The sequence below is a fragment of the Carassius carassius genome, chromosome 36, assembly GCF_963082965.1.
Source record: "Carassius carassius chromosome 36, fCarCar2.1, whole genome shotgun sequence".
NCBI lineage: Eukaryota > Metazoa > Chordata > Actinopteri > Cypriniformes > Cyprinidae > Carassius > Carassius carassius.
In genome coordinates this window covers 12,555,970-12,582,976 of record NC_081790.1, presented here as the reverse complement: position 1 = coordinate 12,582,976, position 27,007 = coordinate 12,555,970, and the positions used below count along the sequence as shown (strand labels likewise).

General features: G+C 34.9%; 1 protein-coding gene across 1 annotated transcript; it reads right to left on the bottom strand.

Annotated features, from left to right (window-relative positions):
- Positions 1 to 294: 294 nt before the first annotated feature.
- LOC132116703 (sialidase-3-like) lies at positions 295 to 26,581 on the bottom strand. The gene is made up of 3 exons (XM_059525571.1): positions 26,547 to 26,581; positions 1,566 to 1,814; positions 295 to 1,392 (listed from the first exon to the last, which is right to left on the bottom strand). Exons 2-3 carry the CDS (start codon positions 1,797 to 1,799, stop codon positions 484 to 486), a joined length of 1,143 nt encoding a protein of 380 aa, XP_059381554.1. The 5' UTR covers positions 1,800 to 1,814; positions 26,547 to 26,581; the 3' UTR covers positions 295 to 483.
- Positions 26,582 to 27,007: the final 426 nt, after the last annotated feature.

The window sequence follows — 27,007 nt, the reverse complement described above, 5'->3', positions numbered from 1 at the left end:
GCATTTATTAGAAACACTGTGTAATACTATTACAATTTTAAACGTCTTCTCTATTTTGTTTTATGTGATTTTTCCCTGTGATCGCAGTCTTCAATGTCCCATGATCCTTCAAAAATCATTCTTTTTTTATATATTTATATATTTTTCCATTTTTTACATATTATTCTATTATATACATTTTTTTTTTTTTTTTTTTTGAGGAAACGGTAATACTTCTTTCAGGATTATTTGATGAATTGAATGTAAAACTTAGCAATTTTTTTTTTTTTTTTTTTTTTTTTGCAATTTTCTGATTAATTAATGATTGCTGAATAATGGCAGTGTGCTTTTGAATGGCAATGTGGGTGATCTTCATATTTTGATGATTTAAATATGCTTAATATAAATTTTGTGAGTACTTGTCCATTATTTTAAGCAGTAAATTAATAATTTGCAAAACAAAAAGAAAATCTTGACTTTTGCAGTATCCATTAGCAATCTGGCCTAAATGATGTCACTGAGTTTAAAAAGGACAAAGGCTATCCCTTCAGACTCCTTTATCTCTCCACATTCCATAAGACAGGCAAAGTGTTTTCCATCTCCACAGTGAGCCAGATCTGAGTATCCACTTGGACCATCGAAGATTATCAATTTACGGTCCTCCCATCCTGATTCATCCCATGGCGATTTATTCAAGTAGATGGCAAGGCACATTCTCTTGCTTGGATTGGTTGGATGACAATAGAGTAGCCATGTTTTTTCAGTTGCTTGATCAGGGGCAAAACTCAACACACTTCCTTGGCAGCCATGTCCGGTCTCTGTCAGTTTACGTGCAGACGAAGGCTTTTCAAAAGCATCTCCATTACTCTCACTTAGAGCCTCGACTCTGTGGCCGGATATACTTCGAGCATTGCAGTAAAGTTTACTGTTACCTTTGTCGTCAAAGATCTCAGCCATTTGACACTCATTAGACTCACCATCCACACGTTTTCCTAAATGCCAAGTACTTCCTTTATCATCACTGTAGAATGTAAATACATGCGATGTGGGTTCAGAGTTGTGAGACTGGCAAGGGTACACATATGCTGGGATAATCAGTCTTCCTCTCTTTAATTGAACACCATGTCCTGGTCCAACAGCAAAGGTGGCCCAGTCCTTCTCCTGCTCACCAATCACATCTGCTGTCAGGTCTGTCAAATCACTCCAGGTTTTGCCAGTGTCCTGACTGGTTATATAACAAAGTCTGGCCTGATTCTTATTATTGTTTATTTGTTTGTGTTCAGAGACCCCAACAGGAACAGTGATAAAAAACAGAAAGAGAGTCTTGGATTCTCTCTCATAGACTGGACATGGATTCATGCTGCGGCGGTTTGGTTGACAAGCCGAAGTGAGCAACTCATGACTACTATCCCACTGAAAAAAAAAGGCTTAATATTAATAATGAAAATTTGCTAAATCTGCTTACACTCAGGCCATCCAAGAGGTAGAACTGATGCATTACATCAGTTGCTTACCAAACAGATCCCCTGCAGAGAACTGTTTAACACTGTACAATAGTGACTAAATATTAATGTAGCAAGACTCACCTCAACTTCACCATCTTTACATATTCCTTTCCTCATCACAAGGACATCTGCATCTGTGTCATTTGCAGTTTTCCGTTTTTCAGCAAAGGCAAGAAACATTTGATTGTCACCGATATAGATGAGAGCTGGAATTCTGTATGTCACTTGCATTTTGTTAGATTTCTGAGGCTCCTGTTTGAATAATGTTGTTACTGGAAAGGGTCTTGATTTGCTTCCTGGATGTGTTTTGTCCATTGTTAAATTTAAATCCTGAAAATATAAGCAGATTTATATTATTAGCCAAAAAACAACAACAACAAAAACTCACAAGGCAAGATCAAGTGGTCCAATAGAGGGTTTAAGTTACTTATAAAGGAACGATTATTTTTTGTTGTTGTACCCTACGGTGCCCAGGAGGTGACATGTTTGGTTCACTTTTTATTATTATTATTATTACATTACCTTATTACTGGTACATTTTTATATTTGTTGCTATATATGCATATTTCCCTTTTGAATTTGTGTATTGCTTTACCTAGTTAACGTTTTGTATAATTATGCTAGTACTTGCTAGCCAACCATATATTTTGCAAACAAATGCCTGACAATTATGCCAATAAAGTTTTGTATTTATAATTACGGTCTATTAAATAGCCAAAATAAAATGACACTGACATTTCCGGTCGGGACCGCAACTTGTGAGAGATCATTATAAGCAATGCAACTATGGGCCAGGAGAAACTTTTATCTTTGAGCAATGGCTATTTATTATTTATGTTGGCTGTCATGCCAAATCACATACATTATTTTCTGCTGAAACTTACAGTGGTTTGTAAAGTAGTCCCTTTTGTAACAAATTTATCGGGTGTGTTTATACTGCATGTATAGGTTGCTGATAGGTGAGGCTGAAACCTCTTGGTTGGTCGGAAATATTTTTAAATGCATCAAAGGGAAGCGCATACTTTAGCCTTACCCTGGAGTTGGTTCACCCTTCGCTTATGGATACAGCTACAGAAAAACCAACAATAAATATTTTTTTCTACCTATTAGATTTTTTTATTAATGTCTACACCTACCCCAACCCTAAACCTACCCTTACAGTAATATAGATATATAAAATGTTGTTCAGCATGAGAAAAAGGACGAAATATTGATGACGCAATAGTAAACCCTAGTAGGACAATCTGATGGGTAGGATAAAATGTCAGGACACTGATAATTATTTACAAATTTAATAATTTATTAATTCAAAATGAAATATTATACATCTCTGATAATCCCGGGTTGCTATGGTCACCCTGGTTTGTTTACATTAACCTCGTGGCCACGAGAAATGGATGTCGTTCCCTCAACATAGCATCTTGAGACCACAACATAAGGATGTCATTACCTCAACAAAATGATCTCGTAGCCACAACATAATATCATGTTCCCACAAATTAATATCTCGTGGCAACGACATATACTGCGTTCAAGTCCTCCTGGGAAGTTTGTACTTACGAGTTGACAAATCGTAATTATGACATTGGGTGCGTTCAAGTCAGTTTAGTCGGTAAGATGGCAGTGTACCTACTTTTAATAAATTACTAGAAAATACAACAGGGTTTGTTAATTCTGCTTATAGAAAATGAAGAGCAGAGAAATCACATCATTTATGTTTTGCGTTTTTAATTTTTATATATATATATATATATATAAAAAAAATTATGAAGCCACTTTAATCTGTATCCCATAAAAACTTACTGTTATATTGCAATTCTTATTTTTTTGTAAATAATAAGCCTGACAATGTCACTGCTTAATACCTTAAGTATTATGAAGGTTTTTTTTTGTTTGTTTGTTTTTTGTTCTTAAATAGATGTTGCATCCATAGATTCTGCTATGTTTCTCATTAACACGACCCTAACTCGGAAAATCGGGGCTGAAAAACAAAATTTTTAGTTTCCCACTCGTAATTACGACATTGTGGTGGCGATTCGACTCGTAAATGCGATCTATCCGACATGACTTGAATGTATGGAAGTTTTTTCCTAACATAATAATTAAAATGAAAATGCTTAAAAAGATCAAATAATAAATCAAAGTCTCAAAACAACTGTTCAAATGATAAATCAAATGGTCAAAATATTAAATAATAAATCAAACTCTCAAAATGGCTGCACAAATTAAAAATCAAATGCTCAAACTATATTTAATTTCCTCATTCGGATTTGATTTTTAATTTCCATCATCAACCCAGTATAAACCTGTCATAATTGAATATAAAAGTCAATGCTTAAATCATGAATCAGAAGCTCAAATGATAAATCAAATGCTCAAACGGTCATCACAAATGGCAAATCAAATGCTCAAACCTACATCGCAAATGGCAAATCAAATGCAAATTATGAATGTCAATCAAGTAGCGTGGGTGGAGATTTGAGACGGAACCATTGCTTGTTCAACTTAAATATGAATGAAAGAGTTGTATATCATTAAATAAATGAATGAAAGGCAAAATGTGTTGTCATCTATTTTAATTTCAAGTTGAAAATATCTTTCAGTTTACATAACTTGACTTGTGTTGACTGGACTAGTAAATGATGGTTAATTCCACTCTAATGGGAAGTTACTTTAACCAAAAAAAAAAAAAACATTGTCAAGTTGACGATAAAAATTTAAGGCAGCGGGGTAACAAAGTTTTAAGTTGACTCAACAAATAGTTTTTTTTTTTTTTTTTACAGTGTACATTAAGGTTTTATGTTATATTTAATGTTAAATTAATGTTTATTAAATTTTTAAAATTCAATGCGTGTTAATTACCATGATCGTGTTTAATGTTTGTGTGAATGACACTGCCGTAAGCTATTAACTTGTAGAAGAGCTGCTTGTGATAAGCTCTGATCATGTGACGCATCACTGCTGTGATGGTTGTCAGTGTATTATAGCCATACAAAACAGATACTAATACTTCAATAGGCCGGTAAATTAACATTATATCAGATAAGGAAATACGATTTATTGGGCTACTGTTAGGTCTTTAAACCAATAACGTTGCTGCCGTATTTTTGATGGTAAAGTTCTGGCAACCACAGCTGCCGGCTTTTTTACTGTAAAAATTACAGATTATTTTTTACAGTGCATAGGCTACGTGATTTACCTTAATCCATATTTTCGCATTCGACGACGTATAGTCATCTCTGAAACGCCAAACAATGTTGCGATTTCCACAGCCTTTATTCCTCTCATCAGATACGTCTCGATGGTCTCTGCTGGGATGTTTTGACTTGGTCTCCCTGGCAATGACGTTCTTCTTACTTTTTCCACCTGCAGTTGCCTCAGTACCTCACGCAGGTTTGTCATCGCAACGTTGTTGACCTCGGTCTCTGTAAGGGCCGATATTTCCCCCATTCTCTCCAGAAGATATTCCACCGTTGACTTGACAACATTTTCATCATAACTTCCCAATGATACATCTTCAGAAAGCGCACGCAAATGTAAAATTATAGTTTGAAAAACCATTTCCACCATCCGATCTTGATCTCTTCCGTCTCAAAGCTCCGCCCACGCTAGGTTGATTGACATTCATCCTTTGATGTAACATTTGCGATATAAGGTTTGAGCATTTGATTTGCCATTTGGGATGTCCGTTTGAGCATTTGATTTATCATTTGCAATGACCGTTTGAGCATTTGATTTATCATTTGCAATGACCGTTTGAGCATTTGATTTATCATTTGCGATGTGCGTTTGAGCATTTGATTTATAATTTGAGCATCTGATTCATGATTTGAGCATTGACTTTTATATTCAATTATGACAGGTTTATACTGGGTTGATGATGAAAATTAAAAATCAAATCCGAATGAGGAAATGAAATATGGTTTGAGCATTTGATTTTTAATTTGTGCAGCCATTTTGAGAGTTTGATTTATTATTTAATATTTTGACCATTTGATTTATCATTTGAACAGTTGTTTTGAGACTTTGATTTATTATTTGATCTTTTTAAGCATTTTCATTTTAATAATGTTAGGAAAAAACTTCCATATGAATGCACCATTATTATCACGTTCCCACAAGTTATTATCATAGACAGTAAAAGAAATGGACACAGCGACCTTATTGGATTCAACGAAGAAAAATGAAGTCAATTAGAAGCACGCAGTTCCTGGGGGTCGGGCGTACTGCGCAGACTCAAACTGAGCTTGATGACGTAGATGTCACGTGAGCAACCTATATGTCTTCTAATCGCTGTGCCAAGAGAAAACTGAATCACCCACTGAATCTTGCAGAGAAGGCGAGCGTATACAGGAGCAAATTTTGGTAAGTATTCTGATTAATTATCTCCCTTGACTTTATGCCTCCACATCCCCCCGACTGCCTCATAAGACAGTAAAAGATTGCCTGCGAGCTTCTCCTCCTGTCCATATGGTAATTTCTCTACTGTGCGACAGAGAGTCACTGGTTATGACGCAATCGTTAGCCTATTTTTTCCAAAAAACTGCTTCTAACAATCCAAAAAGGGAGATCCCTGCCCGAATTGAAGAGATGCACCACATGCTGCAAGGACTTTCACTTTTCATATATATATATATATATATATATATATATATATATATATATATGAAACTTTTGGTCTGTACTGTATATATGTCTACAGTACAGACCAAAAGTTTTGACACACCTTCTCATTCAAAGAGTTTTCTTTATTTTCATGACTATGAAAATTGTAGATTTACACTGAAGGCATCAAAACTATGAATTAACACATGTGGAATTATATATGGAATTATATACATAACAAAAAAGTGTGAAACAACTGAAAATATGTCATATTCTAGGTTCTTCAAAGTAGCCACCTTTTGCTTTGATTACGGCTTTGCACACTCTTGGCATTCTCTTGATGAGCTTCAAGAGGTAGTCACCTGAAATGGTCTTCCAACAGTCTTGAAGGAGTTCCCCGAGAGATGCTTAGCACTTGTTGGCCCTTTTGCCTTCTGTCTGCGGTCCAGCTCACCCCTAAACCATCTCGATTGGGTTCAGGTCCGGTGACTGTGGAGGCCAGGTCATCTGGCGCAGCACCCCATCACTCTCCTTCTTGGTCAAATAGCCCTTGATGCCTTCAGTGTGACTCTACAATTTCATAGTCATGAAAATAAAGAAAACTCTTTGAATGAGAAGGTGTGTCCAAACTTTTGGTCTGTACTGTGTATATATATATATATATTATATATATATTATACTGTGTATATATATATTGCTGCATGGATAGAATGGCTGTAGGCTTCAACTCTAGAGAAAGAGAGAGCGAGAGACAGAGAGAGATAAAAAATCAACATTTGTTTAACATATTCAACTGAAATATATATATATATATATATATATATATATATATATATTTCAGTTGATATATTTCAGCCCCGTCGTCTCCTGTTATAAGCGCATCAAAAGTAAGCCAATCTACGTTTACTATGTACACTAGTTGCCTAGTTAATGTTGTTATATAACGTGGTTTATGTGGCCGCTGAGCCAGACCAAGCATTGTTTTTACACACTGTCCACTACTGTCCTGCTGATTTAATGATGGTGTTTTTTGCATCTGTAAGATGCGCGTGTGTGTGTGGTGTGGCCGCGCGCAGTGGAAATGCTTATCGTTATGTTCTTAACACTGCTTATGATGACATGATACATGCTTGTGCTCTCATTAAACTGTGGTGTATTCAAGAAGCAGGTGTACTGTAGTTGTGTTGGCCTATTTTGATAACAGATGCATTTTAGGCTGTGCCCACCTGATTTTCTCTGAGGCCACCTACTTTGTGATTCCTGGCTACGCTACTGAACGTGACTGCAAACTAAACCAAAAGGGTACTAGAACTGCGGTCCAGCCATCGCTATATCGTCCAGTACGGTAGGTGGCGCTGTCACGAAAAACTAGGGTCCTAGATCTGCGGTCCTGAATCTGCAGCCTCCGGTTGTGCAGGAACAAACTATTGGACCATGTCACCTCTCGGGCACCGTAGTATCCTGTCCTTCCTTCTTTGGTCTTCAGTCCGAGTTAGAGAGTGTGTATTTCCCTTACAATGATCAAATTACAAGCATAGTTCCAATGCAAACCACAACACGAAGCACATGAACAACAGATTATAGCCTACAAGTGAATGATAACATGAGAGTGAAAGTGACGGTTCGATGGCTGCCACTTTAACTTTTAGCAAAACTTGAGCGTATTGTTTTATTAGAGATTAACGTTACCTGTACCGTTAACCAGGGGCGTTGCACCCGTGGGGGATAAAACACCCAAACTTTTCCCGGTGAGAGGGTTCAACACCCGCACGTTTTCTGCAGTTTTTCCGCAGTTTTGCACAAACGCCTTACTACAGTCGCTCCTCCGTTCTCTGGCCGCTCTGCCTGCGCTCGCTGCGGCTGCCTCCTCTCTCCCTCCCTCTCAAACATGACACCGGCTTTGAGTGTGACCGGCTGATGATTGGCTGTTCTGCCTTAAGTCCCGCCTCTCATGGGGTGTTATCGGTAAGCTCGTGCTGAGGAGGCGGTTTTATGGTTATTTACATCTCCCTTTTCCAGGTTCTTTGAATGAGTGTTTACGCTTTAGAAGTTTTTAAATAAGCTTGATATGTGTTTGGGAAGATGTTCCGTTATCGTTTTGTTGACATGTCGAGTGTTTTCGTTTTATATTTCGTTTTTTAGACTAATGCTAATTGCTATTATTGGGATATTGTTCAGCAGCTAAGTTAGCTAAATTCGGTTATGTAACGTTATGTGGCATGCAATGTATAACATTACTGTGATGAAGAAGGCAGAGAATTGACGAGGAGGGGGGGACAAACTGCCATTATTAAGCAGTGTATTTATGGGTTCATTGCCAGTGCAACTGATTTTGATATTTTGAGCATTGTTTGTTGATTAGCTGAATACTTTTGTGGATACTTAACATACCTGGGGGGTATTCCAGAAAGCAGGTTATGTGACATATCTGGGTATGTTTAAGGGTCAGTTCGTGGATAACCTCAACGTTCGGTTCCAAAAACAGGTAACTTTCTGGGTATGTATGTAACCATAGCAACTGATTCTCTGAAGATAACCTGCTCGAGAGCAGGTTATGTTTCAGTGTAACTTCGTTTCAGAAGGTTGGTGAGCATGGCGTGCCCTTTTGACGAGGATCCTGTGGACGTAGAAGCACAAATTATACGAGGTTTTTTTCGTCGGGAGAGGGCTATAAGACCGCGTATTGATGTGTTTGCATACCCTAATGAATATTTAAACGAGCGTTATCGTTTTTCAAAAGATTCATTAGTTTATTTAACACGTCTTTTAAAACCCTATATCGCAAATGTGACAAACCGCGGCTATGCGCTTAGCACAGAAAACATTCTGTGCATAGCACTTAGGTTTTTTGCGTCTGGCCATTTTTTGTACAGTGTGGGCGATTCAGAGCATGTGGGAAAGGCAACTGTGTGTAGAGGCGTTCGTACAGTGTGTCTGGCACTTAAACAGTTGTTACCCACGTTTGTACAGTTCCCTGGCCATTAACCCTCTGCTTGTTATTAAAGACGAATTCCACAGAGTGGCAGGTTTGTCCTTTGTAGTAAAATATATGACGCATATTTAATATTTAGTCATATTATTAATATCTATACATGTATTCATTATTCACACACTTCATACTTCCATAACTTTCTGTTTCAGGGTTTCCAAATGTAATTGGGTGCATTGATGGCACTCACATTCCTATTAAAGCTCCATCAGTAAATGAGGGAGACTATGCTAATAGGAAATCTATTCAAAGTGTCAATGTGCAGGTAACAACTTAATTTTTTCCCCTTCTTAAAATCATCAAAGTCATTACTTTTTCCACTAACTATAGGTAATATGTGAGGCAACCCAAATCATCACCAATGTCGAGGCAAAATGGCCAGGATCTGTGCATGATGCCAGAATTTTCCGCGATTCATCATTATGCCAGACATTTCAGCAGGGTATGATTTGCTTTATACAATTTTAGTTTTTTCGTTTTTTCTATATTTGTGTTGTACACTTCAATCATTACAGGACAGTACAATGGTTACTTGCTGGGGGACAGAGGATACCCTTGTCTGCCCTATTTAATGACACCCTACCCTGAACCGAAGCCTGGACCACAGACACGGTTTAACCTGGCTCACAGCCGAACACGGGCCAAGGTGGAGATGACTATAGGGATCCTCAAATCTCGGTTTCAGTGTCTGCGTGGGCTCCGGGTTAGTCCAGAGAGGGCATGCGACATTATTGTGGCTTGTGTTGTGCTTCACATTATTGCCACTATAAGAGGAGAGAGCCACCCTCCTTGTATTGAGGAAGATGGCCCAGAGGAACACCGACAGATTTTAGAGGCCAACAGAGACGGAAGACTTTTGAGAGACAGGATTTGTCAAAATTACTTTTAGTTTTTTTTGCACTGGTCTGCCAGGCAGTTTATTTCTTCATTTCCTGAAAAACAATAAAAGTACAATTCATTAAAATGTTTTTTTATATTGCTTTACACAGATAGATACAGACAGACAGACAGACCACTTTTAACATGCAACAGATTAATATTCAGACAAGTTCTCACCTTAAGGCGATTCTCAAGTAATTATATTTCAAGTGCTGCTTTTTTAATGAGGAGCCTTTTCTCTTCCATTTGAAGCTGTATAAGGTCCATCTCCATGTCACTTTTTCTTATTTGTTTTTGAAGATGGACCTTATACAGCTCGTTTGCTGGCAACTAAGGTGGAAAAATGTAATAAATGAGATTGTTTGGTCAGACAATAAAATTCAAATATGGACACAAGTTCTTACCCTGCTAAGATTGTTTGCTTCTTTAATGGTATGCATCATACCTCAGTGGATCTACCAGCATTGTCCACTTCTGTCACAGCAGATGTGGTCTCTTCATTGTCATCATCATCTTCATCCTACAAGACAAATATTCAAGAGAGAGGATCCAGGGCCCCTTGTCTCCAAAAATTTGATTGATGAGGGTCATAAAAGCCATCTGTTCTGGACACCTGTTTGTACACCCCCCTCCCCTCCCTGTACACCCTCCAGTGACCTTAATATGAACTTATGAGCCAAGGAGGAATTTCGGAGGGTGGGAGAAGTTGTGGGAAGCTATGTGCTTTTTTTAAACTTTGAAAAGGGGCGAAATCATGAAAATGGTGCAAGGGAAGATTTTATTAAGGTTTTAAATAAACAGTGTATTTCAAGAAACAGATTATAAACACATAGCAGCAATGGAAACAATGTGATGATCGTTTTCGTAGTTGGAAAAGTGTAAAAACGTTGTTAAAGTTGTTACAAATGAAATAAAACTAGGTTACTGGTTATTTATCTGATACAACCAAACGAGTCAAAACTATCAGATATGTTTTCGTTAAGCAATACGTGAAAAAGATGTGAGAGCTTGTAGCATTACAATTTAAAACTGGTGTTTTGTTACCAGTTAGAAAATAAAGAAAACTAGGTAATAGAGTTTTAGCATTTGTACCTTACCTCCAACTGAAAAAAAGAAACGAATGTAAAGCAGCGATACAAACCAGAAAAGTAGGCGTTTTGTCACGAGGTTAGAGAAAATTTAAAACAAAAGAAAAAAGATGGTAGACATTACGTGGATCTAAAATAAAATACACCAGACCCCGTCTTTAAAACACCAGCACAAGATACTTGTCAAAACTATGTTGTACTTTACCACTAACTAAAATTTTACTGACAAGAGTTAAACAAAAGAAAGATCTCACAGCAAAGTGTTATGACGTCTCCGGTAACGTTAGCTCGACTCAAACAAAAAAAAAAAGAAAAAAAAATAAGAAGCGAACGTAAAGCAATGTTATAAACCAAGAAAGTAGACGTTTGTCACGTCGGGTGAAAAGTTAAAACAAAAGAAAAAAATAGGTAACTTAGGCATTTACGCGGATCTAAAAGAAAATAGCCTACATCAGACAAGATACTTGTCAAATCTATGCAGTACTTTACCACTAACTACAATTTTAAAAAGCGAGACTGTTAGACGAAAGAAAAAAAAAAAAAAGATCCTCCGGCAGAGTTGTGAAGCGTCCGTAAAACAACCTCCCGGCACCGATGAACAGTTAGAATGAGGCTCGGGAATGCTCCAGAAAAAAAACCACGCCTCCAGCGCTAGAGAGGGCCGGGCAGGAGGCGTGATAGCAGCATTAAATAGATTTAAATGTTACAATAATTAAACTAAGTAGTTTTTAATAAATAGACATCAGTCCTTAATAACTTTATATCCGTTTAAACATATGGTCAATTTTTACTTTTTAAATGATGTAGACCTATACGATTTTTATTTACTTTTAGGCTAGTCTTAAAAAAACAAACAAACAAAAAAAAAAAAACATAGTTGAAAAAGCGTTATTTGTTTTTAATGTGTTAAGTTAATTGCTTTAATCTACGACTAGTCTAAATTTAGACTATCTCCGTCGATATATTTTTTTATTTTTGTCAAGCTTAATTTCTCAAGCTATGTCAATTAACACACACACACACACACACACACACACACTTTCCTTCTGTCAAGCTTGTGTCGCGTTATCTAGTAAATAAACCAGACGTCATCTCGGTCATCTCAAGCACCGAAACCCGAATGTGTCGGTGTCTGTGTGATTACAGGCGTCTACATATCAGTTAGACATCAAGCGGTTGTAAAAACATCTAACAGGTTTTGAAATGCTTGTAACTGGCTTGTGAAACTAACTAATTTCAAAGGGTGTTTTATAAAACACACACACACACACACACACACACACATACTTTCCTTCCCCCATGCTTATTCTGTGAAACATTTCTATAGCCACATCTTTATTTAACAAAATCTAAAATGAGATCTGATTTATTGCTATATTAAATGCTTCTGTAAGTTGTAATCTTTCGTTGTCATATCTTTTACATTTTATTAAAATAGGTTCAACTGTTTCACAATATCACATTTAACACAAAGTCCAGACACATGTTTTTCCTCTTATAAATAATGACTGATTAAGTGCAATGTGTCCAATTCTATGGCGAGATCTTCTCTTCTATTCCCAAAAATTCTCCATTCATTTCCAACCGGTCTTTGAATATTATATAAATGCTGGCCTTTATTCTAACCAACCCATTTAATTGACACGTATCTTTTTATTTTTATTTATTTTTAATCTAATTTACTCATTGGAGTATTAAATAAGATGTCTGACATTTTAATGGTCCACTTTTATCTGGTCCACTACTTTCATTAACTATATGTGTGGGTATCCATACAAAATAAATCTTTGTTATTGCTTGTATTCTGAACAAACTCTGTAAAATGCCTGACAAAATGCTTTGTCTAGTAGAAGCTTCACCACTCTTTAAACTTGATAGTACTGAAAATGAGTCTGAACATATGACTACTTTAATGTGTTCAACCCCACTGAAGAGACAAAAATATGACAATCATTTCTGTAGTATAAACGGACGGATGATTAGATGTTCTTTCTGGTATTCTATGCTCTTTATTTTTAATCTAAACAAAAGACCTTGATGTTTTATTTTATTTTAATAAGCCACTCACACTTACTAACTTCTTATTAACTTATTAACTTCTGGCACGAAATTCTAGATTCATAAATATATGTTTTTCAAAATTCCCCCACGTTTAGTGGCGTTTAAAGTGGAATTTGTGATGTATTTGGGGACGTTAAAAGGCATGAAAAGTCCCAAACCAAGACTTTTGTATTCTTCATTAGAGGACTTTGGTTTCTTAATGTGAAAATCTGTTACACCCCACTACATTTTCTTTATCATTATATTTTTTTTTTCTTAAGTGTTGTTTTATTTATTTTACATTTATTTTGTTTTATGATGTACAGAGTGTGAACAAAAATTGAGTGTAATCTCAGACCGTATTTGTAAATCTACCAGTAATGGACGTCTTTATGTTTTTAATGTTTAAAGCATCGAATAAAATATAAAAAACACACACTAACACTTCCCCAACCACCCTAATAACGTTGGTCGCAAAGGTTTAAATGTATGTTAAAAGAATTAAACAAAGAAATGTTTTTAATAACAACACATCAGTTCTCATTCGATGAAAACATTCTACCTGGTTTTAATATTAGACCGATGTTTTAACTATGAAATTAGGTTTACATATACGATTTAATTTTTTAATCTCAACAAAATTCCTTGTTGGAAAAAGTGTTGTTTTATTTAATTTTAATAAGTCACTCACACATACTTTAGTAGTCTAAACCCTTGAATACGTCTTTTATGTTATTTTAGTTACATTTATAATTTTATTAACCCCTAGATCTTTCAACCTCAACATAGACGTACTGAGAATGCAAACAAGTACACAAACACAACCATACAATCATAAACACACACACACACACACACACACACACACACAGATACAAATGTAGACATACAGAAAACATGAACATGTAACCAAACAAATACAAATATACACTCAAACAGGTACATAAATACACAAACAAACAAACAAAATAGGTCACAAACACGAAAATACCTATATTAGATTGAAAATGAGTTGTCATAAGTTTTCTTTGAAACCAAAAGTGTTTGTTGCGACAAATGTCTCACAGAACTTTATACAATAGATTAGATGGCCTTTATCACTTTTCAAATGGGGTTGTTAACCATGATGTTTTTTAAAATAGATTAAAAAGTATTATTTTTTAGCTTTCATGTAGGATTCATGTCAGCACTCAAATGTTTTTAGCAAGAGTCCAGAGACAGATGAAAATAGATGCGTGAAGAAAAAAAATGTAAGAGGTTTTTAATGACAGACTAGTTGGTTTAGATTGTTTAAAACAATTGAGTTTATGCATTTCTCTTGAATGTGTGTACGGTAACTGTTGTATACATGAAGCAGAAGAAATACATAAACGCATTGTGATTGATGTTAAACAATAAAAAATATATTATTTATATATCATAACTTACTTTCTTTTCAAAACACAATAAACATTCTTATGACTTTTTAACTGCGAACAACCGGTTTGGTTGGAAAATAAAAAATAAATAAAAACATATTAGGTTTCTTAGTTAGATTGCTTATAGTTTGTAGTAAAATCACATATATAAGCTAAAACATTTTTCTTTCAAACCACGCCGTTTTCACACACATTCCTCACAAAACTGCCAACAAAGACCTTAAGTTTTGGTTTTAACGTTTAGCTGTAACTGAGACCTTGGGGGGAATTATTTTACGCACAGTTTTGGGGAAGTTACTATGAACTTTGCAATAGGTTATAGATCACAAATGAACCTATTTAAAATCTAAAAGGTTGCGCAACTATATAAATTTCTTTTAAAAAAGTAATGTAACTGATGACATTTGATTACATGTTTATGACTTGTAATGTTTTTAACCGTTAATCTTTTGAAACGTGTAAACAGGACGGGGTTAACAGTGCTCAACAACTAATGACCATCAGACTTTTCAAAATCCTTCATCACTTAAATTAGGATTGTGATCGTGATTTCATTTTAAAGCACAACCACCACAAAATCAGATTTGCTTGGAGATTAAATACATAGAGTAGTTAGAGTTAGTTAAGGTGGTTTACGAAATATATTAATTAAATCTGTACGTGTGTGAAAAAATATTCAGATGTAACATTTTCATAATTAACTGCAATTTAATTATTTTTCTGTGACTGTAACTGATTACATTTTATTTTTGTAATCAAATGATATAATTTAGCTATATGTAACTAGTTGATCCCTAACACTGATTATGCATTCTGACAATAATAGATTGTGAAAGTGTTCATTATCCTCTTTAACTTTAAAAATGCGGACAGTGTCGCTTAACACTAGTTTGGCAAACAAGGGTTTGCTCTTAAAACAACCACCAGACCCCCGACTTGAAAGCACCGTGACAAGTATAGCCATTGCAGAAATGTATTATAGAGATGTAGTAAGATAAACTCTGGATGCACGATTGACATGTTTACCATATTATTACAAGGCCCTGCTTACCTAGTTTTATAATGAAATATGTCTGTAAAATAAACAAACATACACACAATCTCCAGAACGGGGGGTCTGATGATGGGTCTTCATCATTTCCTGATGAAGACAGACTGGATATTCAGACCACAGCAGCAGGACACGAATGTCTTTTTCTAAAGATAAAGACAATTATTTGGTTTCAGGACACACGCATCCTAATGGCTCACAAGATAACATAACAACGGTTGCTCCATTACAGCATAGCCAACCCTATTTTAGCCTGTTTTAGCACATGTACAGTATATCGTATTATTCTTGAATATAGTCGTTTAGTCTAAATATGTGTTAACAGTTATTTATGGTTATTATATGTATTATATGTTTTTGTTTTACAAAGGGGTTCAATTTAATACATTTAACTAATACCTCATTCAAGCTATGTAGATCTTCAGGTCAGGGAACTACAATACCCATCATACACCTTTGCAAATCTCTTTTTTGTGATCTGTTTTACTGAGGCAAAGTCCGATTCACTTCTGAAAATGATTCATTTGGACAGTTTGGTTCAATGAACCGATTCATAGGGCCCTTAAGTCATTTTCGCAGTTATGTCAGTACACATTTTTCTTTCTTCTAACAACTCAAGAGTCATTTTATTTCCGTGAATCATCTAAATAAATGTATTGTGTGAACACATATTGGTGATCATTATTATCTGTTCATTTAAGTTAATGCTGAATCATCTAAATAAAGTTAACTGTGTGAACACATATTGGTGGTTATTGTATTTTGTTCATTTAAGTTAGTGATGTTTGTGTTCGCAGTTTTAGGCACAGTGCCTCTGTCATTTGTGTAGCTTAAACATCGGTTTTTAGTCAGTTACAAAGGTGTCAGGCATTAAATTTTTGTATTTTTAACTAACCTAATTATGACAGAGTTACAGATTTCAGGTGTTTTTGGTGAGTGTAAGCGGTGAAAACTTAAATGTGACCGTCGAGTAACGTTAGCTACTCAAACGAAGACAAATTGTGTAAGTGTTCATTAAGATGTCGAAATGAAAATAAGCGTACAAATATCCATAATGACAGTAAGTACAATATACCCTAAAGACACAATAGCCCCTGCTAAGTACACCCAAAATTTGTTAGAGTGGTGAGATATTTACGTTTACATTTATTCATTTAGCAGACGCTTTTATCCAAAGCGACTTACAGATGAGGACGGTGGAAGCAATCAAAACAACAAAAAGAGCAATGGTATATAAGTGTTATAACAAGTCTCAAATTAAAACATTACATCCGCATTCGGCGACAAAGTTCTATATCAATTAGGGCCAAAGTTTATGCCTTGGAAAGAATCGAATTCTGAAAAAGTCGTCTGACGCTGCACAAAGACCCATGGAGGGTAAATGGAGCTGCGCTGTTGAGACATTATAAAAGATAAAAGACATTATCGACCCTGTTTTTAAACTACACTACAGAGAACAGATGATCGGTCTGATGCAAAAGATCATCACGGCGGAATGCGACCCAAATCACGATTGTACGGGCGATAGCAAGCGGGAAAAAAATCTCAGTAGCCAAATGAAACTTGTAAGAAGTCTGAAATATACATGGCCTGATTTGACGAGTATATTTTTAACTGGGAGGGACCCGGTGCATGTTTCTGCACGTAAAATTCTGGAAGCGATGTCTGAATGTGAAGATGAGATGGGCGTTAATGACGTTCTCTATCTGTGTACATCTGTAACAGATCAATGTGTGCTGTTGGCTTCCAAAAATTATGATTCTATGACCTGTGAAATTGTTGCATTGTTGGTTGATTTTATATTGGAGCAAAACATGTTAATCTGCAGAGATTTTCTATTCTGGTTAGATTCCCTGTAATGTCATGTTTGTTTTTAATGACAATTTGATCATTTTCTTCACTACATCGATGTATATTCAACAATATAGTGTTGAAATAAAAGATTGATCCACTTCACTCGCTATTCTGTTCTCTGAGTTCAGAAACTTTTTGGTTTGTTTGTTAACAATTCAATAATAATAAGCAACATATCTTATATCTGATATAAACTAGGATAATATAATGATGTTAAGTAAACGTCTCGAATGAAGACGATGTTTAAAGCAATATTTTAATACCCAAATTCACAGAAATATTGCTTGGTATGAACAAAGAGACCCACTTACACGAGACCAAAAACTGGGAAAACGAGTCGTATAGGCCCTAAGCGCAAGACCAAACCATTGCAATTAGGATGGTGAAAACTACGGTAAACAGATTCAAACAGAAAGAGCAAACAAAATCATGGAAACATATCGTTCTGGTTTCAAAGTGTAACGCTATGAAAAACATTGCGGTTTATATCTATTTATATGTGTGTGTGTGTGTGTGTGTGTGTGTGTGTGTGTGTGTGTGTGTGTGTGTGTGTGTGTGTGTGTGTGTGTGTGTGTGTGTGTGTGTAAAGTTCTCTAACTTGCTCTATTCTTTTTTATTCAATCTGTTTTCTTTTTATTTATTATATTATTTAAAAGCCCATGCTTTGTGTACTTTGTTAACCTAACTGAGACTTGTTATAGCACTTATATATCATTGCTCTTTTTGTTGTTTTGATTGCTTCCACCGTCCTCATCTGTAAGTCGCTTTGGATAAAAGCGTCTGCTAAATGAATAAATGTAAACGTAAATATCTCACCACTCTAACAAATTTTGGGTGTACTTAGCAGGGGCTATTGTGTCTTTAGGGTATATTGTACTTACTGTCATTATGGATATTTGTACGCTTATTTTCATTTCGACATCTTAATGAACACTTACACAATTTGTCTTCGTTTGAGTAGCTAACGTTACTCGACGGTCACATTTACGTTTTCACCGCTTACACTCACCAAAAACACCTGAAATCTGTAACTCTGTCATAATTAGGTTAGTTAAAAATACAAAAATTTAATGCCTGACACCTTTGTAACTGACTAAAAACCGATGTTTAAGCTACACAAATGACAGAGGCACTGTGCCTAAAACTGCGAACACAAACATCACTAACTTAAATGAACAAAATACAATAACCACCAATATGTGTTCACACAGTTAACTTTATTTAGATGATTCAGCATTAACTTAAATGAACAGATGATAATGATCACCAATATGTGTTCACACAATACATTTATTTAGATGATTCACGGAAATAAAATGACTCTTGAGTTGTTAGAAGAAAGAAAAATGTGTACTGACATAACTGCGAAAATGACTTAAGGTCCCTATGAATCGGTTCATTGAACCAAACTGTCCAAATGAATCATTTTCAGAAGTGAATCGGACTTTGCATCAGTAAAACAGATCACAAAAAAGAGATTTGCAAAGGTGTATGATGGGTATTGTAGTTCCCTGACCTGAAGATCTACATAGCTTGAATGAGGTATTAGTTAAATGTATTAAATTGAACCCCTTTGTAAAACAAAAACATATAATACATATAATAACCATAAATAACTGTTAACACATATTTAGACTAAACGACTATATTCAAGAATAATACGATATACTGTACATGTGCTAAAACAGGCTAAAATAGGGTTGGCTATGCTGTAATGGAGCAACCGTTGTTATGTTATCTTGTGAGCCATTAGGATGCGTGTGTCCTGAAACCAAATAATTGTCTTTATCTTTAGAAAAAGACATTCGTGTCCTGCTGCTGTGGTCTGAATATCCAGTCTGTCTTCATCAGGAAATGATGAAGACCCATCATCAGACCCCCCGTTCTGGAGATTGTGTGTATGTTTGTTTATTTTACAGACATATTTCATTATAAAACTAGGTAAGCAGGGCCTTGTAATAATATGGTAAACATGTCAATCGTGCATCCAGAGTTTATCTTACTACATCTCTATAATACATTTCTGCAATGGCTATACTTGTCACGGTGCTTTCAAGTCGGGGGTCTGGTGGTTGTTTTAAGAGCAAACCCTTGTTTGCCAAACTAGTGTTAAGCGACACTGTCCGCATTTTTAAAGTTAAAGAGGATAATGAACACTTTCACAATCTATTATTGTCAGAATGCATAATCAGTGTTAGGGATCAACTAGTTACATATAGCTAAATTATATCATTTGATTACAAAAATAAAATGTAATCAGTTACAGTCACAGAAAAATAATTAAATTGCGGTTAATTATGAAAATGTTACATCTGAATATTTTTTCACACACGTACAGATTTAATTAATATATTTCGTAAACCACCTTAACTAACTCTAACTACTCTATGTATTTAATCTCCAAGCAAATCTGATTTTGTGGTGGTTGTGCTTTAAAATGAAATCACGATCACAATCCTAATTTAAGTGATGAAGGATTTTGAAAAGTCTGATGGTCATTAGTTGTTGAGCACTGTTAACCCCGTCCTGTTTACACGTTTCAAAAGATTAACGGTTAAAAACATTACAAGTCATAAACATGTAATCAAATGTCATCAGTTACATTACTTTTTTAAAAGAAATTTATATAGTTGCGCAACCTTTTAGATTTTAAATAGGTTCATTTGTGATCTATAACCTATTGCAAAGTTCATAGTAACTTCCCCAAAACTGTGCGTAAAATAATTCCCCCCAAGGTCTCAGTTACAGCTAAACGTTAAAACCAAAACTTAAGGTGTTTGTTGGCAGTTTTGTGAGGAATGTGTGTGAAAACGGCGTGGTTTGAAAGAAAAATGTTTTAGCTTATATATGTGATTTTACTACAAACTATAAGCAATCTAACTAAGAAACCTAATATGTTTTTATTTATTTTTTATTTTCCAACCAAACCGGTTGTTCGCAGTTAAAAAGTCATAAGAATGTTTATTGTGTTTTGAAAAGAAAGTAAGTTATGATATATAAATAATATATTTTTTATTGTTTAACATCAATCACAATGCGTTTATGTATTTCTTCTGCTTCATGTATACAACAGTTACCGTACACACATTCAAGAGAAATGCATAAACTCAATTGTTTTAAACAATCTAAACCAACTAGTCTGTCATTAAAAACCTCTTACATTTTTTTTCTTCACGCATCTATTTTCATCTGTCTCTGGACTCTTGCTAAAAACATTTGAGTGCTGACATGAATCCTACATGAAAGCTAAAAAATAATACTTTTTAATCTATTTTAAAAAACATCATGGTTAACAACCCCATTTGGAAAGTGATAAAGGCCATCTAATCTATTGTATAAAGTTCTGTGAGACATTTGTCGCAACAAACACTTTTGGTTTCAAAGAAAACTTATGACAACTCATTTTCAATCTAATATAGGTATTTTCGTGTTTGTGACCTATTTTGTTTGTTTGTTTGTGTATTTATGTACCTGTTTGAGTGTATATTTGTATTTGTTTGGTTACATGTTCATGTTTTCTGTATGTCTACATTTGTATCTGTGTGTGTGTGCGTGTGTGTGTGTGTGTGTGTGTGTTTATGATTGTATGGTTGTGTTTGTGTACTTGTTTGCATTCTCAGTACGTCTATGTTGAGGTTGAAAGATCTAGGGGTTAATAAAATTATAAATGTAACTAAAATAAACTAAATTAATTCGAATTAAACTACATTTTTCTATGGTCTGACTTGTTAAAAGATTTCACATCCTTTTGACCAGTAGATGAACTTTCAGCTAAACTTACTATCCAGGTCTAACCCATAAAGTTGAAATTGTCACCCTTTGATCACGGAAAACACCAGAACCCCCGGAAAACTAATTAGATTACAGTTGAGTTGCAAGCCCCCCCCCCCCCCCCCCCGCCCCCCAAAAACCTTTAGATGTTTTAAAGTCTGACATGGTCGTAAAAGTTAAAACAAAGACACCAGACGCGTTTCTACGCACTACTAGAGATGAAATATTTAGCCTTTCCTGTAATGTTGTAAAAGTTTCTTTGGCAAGAAAAGCCCATCTTGACATATCACATTCATTCCTGTTTAATATTTGTGTTTGCCTAAACGCATGTTTTAATTGATATAGCAACGATATAGCAATGATAGAAGTTAATATTGACAACATAAAAGACATATTCAAGGGTTTAGACTACTAAAGTATGTGTGAGTGACTTATTAAAATTAAATAAAACAACACTTTTTCCAACAAGGAATTTTGTTGAGATTAAAAAATTAAATCGTATATGTAAACCTAATTTTATAGTTAAAACATCGGTCTAATATTAAAACCAGGTAGAATGTTTTCATCGAATGAGAACTGATGTGTTGTTATTAAAAACATTTCTTTGTTTAATTCTTTTAACATACATTTAAACCTTTGCGACCAACGTTATTAGGGTGGTTGGGGAAGTGTTAGTGTGTGTTTTTTATATTTTATTCGATGCTTTAAACATTAAAAACATAAAGACGTCCATTACTGGTAGATTTACAAATACGGTCTGAGATTACACTCAATTTTTGTTCAGACTCTGTACATCATAAAACAAAATAAATGTAAAATAAATAAAACAACACTTAAGAAAAAAGAAAAATATAATGATAAAGAAAATGTAGTGGGGTGTAACAGATTTTCACATTAAGAAACCAAAGTCCTCTAATGAAGAATACAAAAGTCTTGGTTTGGGACTTTTCATGCCTTTTAACGTCCCCAAATACATCACAAATTCCACTTTAAACGCCACTAAACGTGGGGGAATTTTGAAAAACATATATTTATGAATCTAGAATTTCGTGCCAGAAGTTAATAAGTTAATAAGAAGTTAGTAAGTGTGAGTGGCTTATTAAAATAAAATAAAACATCACGGTCTTTTGTTTAGATTAAAAATAAAGAGCATAGAATACCAGAAAGAACATCTAATCATCCGTCCGTTTATACTACAGAAATGATTGTCATATTTTTGTCTCTTCAGTGGGGTTGAACACATTAAAGTAGTCATATGTTCAGACTCATTTTCAGTACTATCAAGTTTAAAGAGTGGTGAAGCTTCTACTAGACAAAGCATTTTGTCAGGCATTTTACAGAGTTTGTTCAGAATACAAGCAATAACAAAGATTTATTTTGTATGGATACCCACACATATAGTTAATGAAAGTAGTGGACCAGATAAAAGTGGACCATTAAAATGTCAGACATCTTATTTAATACTCCAATGAGTAAATTAGAAATAAAAAGGTCTAATTAAAAATAAATAAAAATAAAAAGATACGTGTCAAATTAAATGGGTTGGTTAGAATAAAGGCCAGCATTTATATAATATTCAAAGACCGGTTGGAAATGAATGGAGAATTTTTGGGAATAGAAGAGAAGATCTCGCCATAGAATTGGACACATTGCACTTAATCAGTCATTATTTATAAGAGGAAAAACATGTGTCTGGACTTTGTGTTAAATGTGATATTGTGAAACAGTTGAACCTATTTTAATAAAATGTAAAAGATATGACAACGAAAGATTACAACTTACAGAACCATTTAATATAGCAATAAATCAGATCTCATTTTAGATTTTGTTAAATAAAGATGTGGCTATAGAAATGTTTCACAGAATAAGCATGGGGGAAGGAAAGTATGTGTGTGTGTGTGTTTTATATATATATAAAACACCCTTTGCAATTAGTTAGTTTCACAAGCCAGTTACAAGCATTTCAAAACCTGTTAGATGTTTTTACAACCGCTTGATGTCTAACTGATATGTAGACGCCTGTAATCACACAGACACCGACACATTCGGGTTTCGGTGCTTGAGATGACCGAGATGACGTCTGGTTTATTTACTAGATAACGCGACACAAGCTTGACAGAAGGAAAGTGTGTGTGTGTGTGTGTGTGTGTGTGTGTTAATTGACATAGCTTGAGAAATTAAGCTTGACAAAAATAAAAAAATATATCGACGGAGATAGTCTAAATTTAGACTAGTCATAGATTAAAGTAATTAACTTAACACATTAAAAACAAATAACGCTTTTTCAACTATGTTTTTTTTTTCTGTTTGTTTGTTTTTTTAAGACTAGCCTAAAAGTAAATAAAAATCGTATAGGTCTACATGATTTAAAAAGTAAAAATTGACCATATGTTTAAACGGATATAAAGTTTTCACTAACTAAGGACTGATGTCTATTTATTAAAAACTACTTAGTTTAATTATTGTAACATTTAAATCTATTTAATGCTGCTATCACGCCTCCTGCCCGGCCCTCTCTAGTGCTGGAGGCGTGGTTTTTTTTCTGGAGCATTCCCGAGCCTCATTCTAACTGTTCATCGGTGCCGGGAGGTTGTTTTACGGACGCTTCACAACTCTGCCGGAGGATCCTTTTTTTTTTCTTTCGTCTAACAGTCTCGCTTTTTAAAATTGTAGTTAGTGGTAAAGTACTGCATAGATTTGACAAGTATCTTGTCTGATGTAGGCTATTTTCTTTTAGATCCGCGTAAATGCCTAAGTTACCTATTTTTTTCTTTTGTTTTAACTTTTCACCCGATGTGACAAACGCCTACTTTCTTGGTTTATAACATTGCTTTACGTTCGCTTCTTTTTTTTTTTGTTTGAGTCGAGCTAACGTTACCGGAGACGTCATAACACTTTGCTGGGAGATCTTTTTTTTTGTTTAACTCTTGTCAGTAAAATTTTAGTTAGTGGTAAAGTACAACATAGTTTTGACAAGTATCTTGTGCTGGTGTTTTAAAGACGGGGTCTGGTGTATTTTATTTTAGATCCACGTAATGTCTACCATCTTTTTTCTTTTGTTTTAAATTTTCTCTAACGTCGTGACAAAACGCCTACTTTCTTGGTTTATAACATTGCTTTACATTCGTTTCTTTTTTTCAGTTGGAGGTAAGGTACAAATGCTAAAACTCTATTACCTAGTTTTCTTTATTTTCTAACTGGTAACAAAACACCAGTTTTAAATTGTAATGCTACAAGCTCTCACATCTTTTTCACGTATTGCTTAACGAAAACATATCTGATAGTTTTGACTCGTTTGGTTGTATCAGATAAATAACCAGTAACCTAGTTTTATTTCATTTGTAACAACTTTAACAACGTTTTTACACTTTTCCAACTACGAAAACGATCATCACATTGTTTCCATTGCTGCTATGTGTTTATAATCTGTTTCTTGAAATACACTGTTTATTTAAAACCTTAATAAAATCTTCCCTTGCACCATTTTCATGATTTCGCCCCTTTTCAAAGTTTAAAAAAAGCACATAGCTTCCCACAACTTCTCCCACCCTCCGAAATTCCTCCTTGGCTCATAAGTTCATATTAAGGTCACTGGAGGGTGTACAGGGAGGGGAGGGGGGTGTACAAACAGGTGTCCAGAACAGATGGCTTTTATGACCCTCATCAATCAAATTTTTGGAGACAAGGGGCCCTGGATCCTCTCTTTCAAGTATACATTATTTGGCAAAAAAAAAAACTAAAAGTACCTGACAACAAATCACTTACAACTGTGACAGACTGTGTTCTTTCTGGAGAGTCCAATAATACAATCCATCCATCAGTATCTATAAGAACACACAACCCGTTAAATTCTCAATATTATCAAAGAAAATAATACATCATATGCAGTTAAATAAAATAAGCCTACATAAAAAATTAATCTTGTTCAAAAAGCCTTTAAGTGACAGAGATCGTAATTTATCAGGACAAAAAATGAAAACAAATCATAGAGGTTAACTTACATGTCACCCTTTTTTCACCATCACTTGTGGTGCATAGTATGTGTGATGAACTGCCCCCTGGAATGCCAGCAACCACTGGTCGCCCTTTATTAAGGGACAGAGCCAGCTCCTCAGATGGGGTGAGGGGAGGTGGTGGTGGTGGTGCCCCCCCCCCCCCCCCCCCCCCCCCCGCCAGTTAGACGGGCTTCAGTCTTCTTTCTGTTAGCTGCATGACAGAATGAATATACTAAATCCTGTTATAATAATAGTTCAGTAATTGTGTAATCCAATATTACCTTTTTGCATAATGTTTTTGTGTTTCATTTTGACTTGGCTTAAAGTTCTTGTGGCTTAAAGAAGGATTACACCTTATTAAATAAGAAATAAACATTATTATTTCAAGCTAAAGAAATAAATGGCAGGAAAAGTAAATGCTTTCATAGTGACTTAACATATTCAAAAGGATGTATAAGTCATACTTCATTATTTTGCATTTCAATAAAACGGGAGCCAATACCAAATTTGTAATTTAAAACACTCGCATTTACTCTGTCCGTTATTTTTTGCCAAGCCACCTCTCTTGCTTTAGACGATGCAGCTGTATTGCTTCTTTTTAATATTATTGGCTTAAACTCCTCATAAGCATGCATTAAAACTTCCAACTCTGCCTGTGTGAAATACGCCGCTCTCTTTTTTTCGCTTTGATTTTCCATGGTGACTCGTGAAATCGGCGAAAATAAAAATGAAAATGTCTTTATACATGCACCGTGCACGCGCATTAACTCTGGGTAACCAGTCAGAGGTTGATTAAACTAACTCTTCTCAGGTGTTTTGGAACCGACATACTCATGGTATGCCTGTTTGGGGTAAATCAACCCAGAGGTTATAGTTTATCAAATGGTAAGTTAACCAAGCTTTCTGGAATACCCCCCTGTTGTGTTTGATTGTAACGTTAACTACCTGTTGAGGAGAAAAAGGTGAGAAATGATGACATTGTTTGCATGCCTGTAGAAGAACTATGAAAGAAAAGTGTATATTATTTTAATGTTTAAAAACAGTAAATTGTTACATTATTTATACCACCAGAGAAAAAGCTTTGTGTGGGCGTTTTTTCTCCCCTTTTCTGATTTTTTTTTTTTAATGTAGGATTATTTTTTTCCCAGCCAAACGCTGCAAGCCGGAAAAGCCGGAAGAACTTTAAGCCCTGCATTTTGTACCCCTCTGTCACTGTATTCATGGTTTTTTATTGTTTATAAACAAACCACATCCATCCCCCGCACTTTTGAAAAGCTTGCTACGCCCTATAACTGCCACTTAAAGCTTTATTTACGTTACATTAAATCGTGCTTTACAGCAGCCTGAACGTGCGACGCAAGTTTATACTTACACAAGTGTTATTTTCTGCTCCAAAAGTATCCACTTTATTTTTTTTATTATTATTTTTTTTAATATATCTTTTATTGAAGGTAACATTGGGTACAAACGTGTAAAACCATCAATATACAATCAAACATTTATACAGACATACCATACCAGAGACAAAGAAAAAAAAAAACATACATACTTAATAGAGGTGGAAAGTAATAAGAATATTAAGAGGATTCGGGAAATAGGTCATAATATTTATACAAAAGTTTTCCATTCTTCTTGTTCTTTACAAGCTTGTGTGATTTAAGAAGCATATTAAGTTCCAAAATATAATGTTTGAAACATAAGGAAGACTTATTAAATTTCTGCTTGTGTATAAAGAACTTAGCATATAAGATTATAAAATTTAATACAAACTCCAGGGTGCCATCTTGTGGGAAACAAAAGTAACAGATAATATCTTTCAGGGTGAATGAGTGA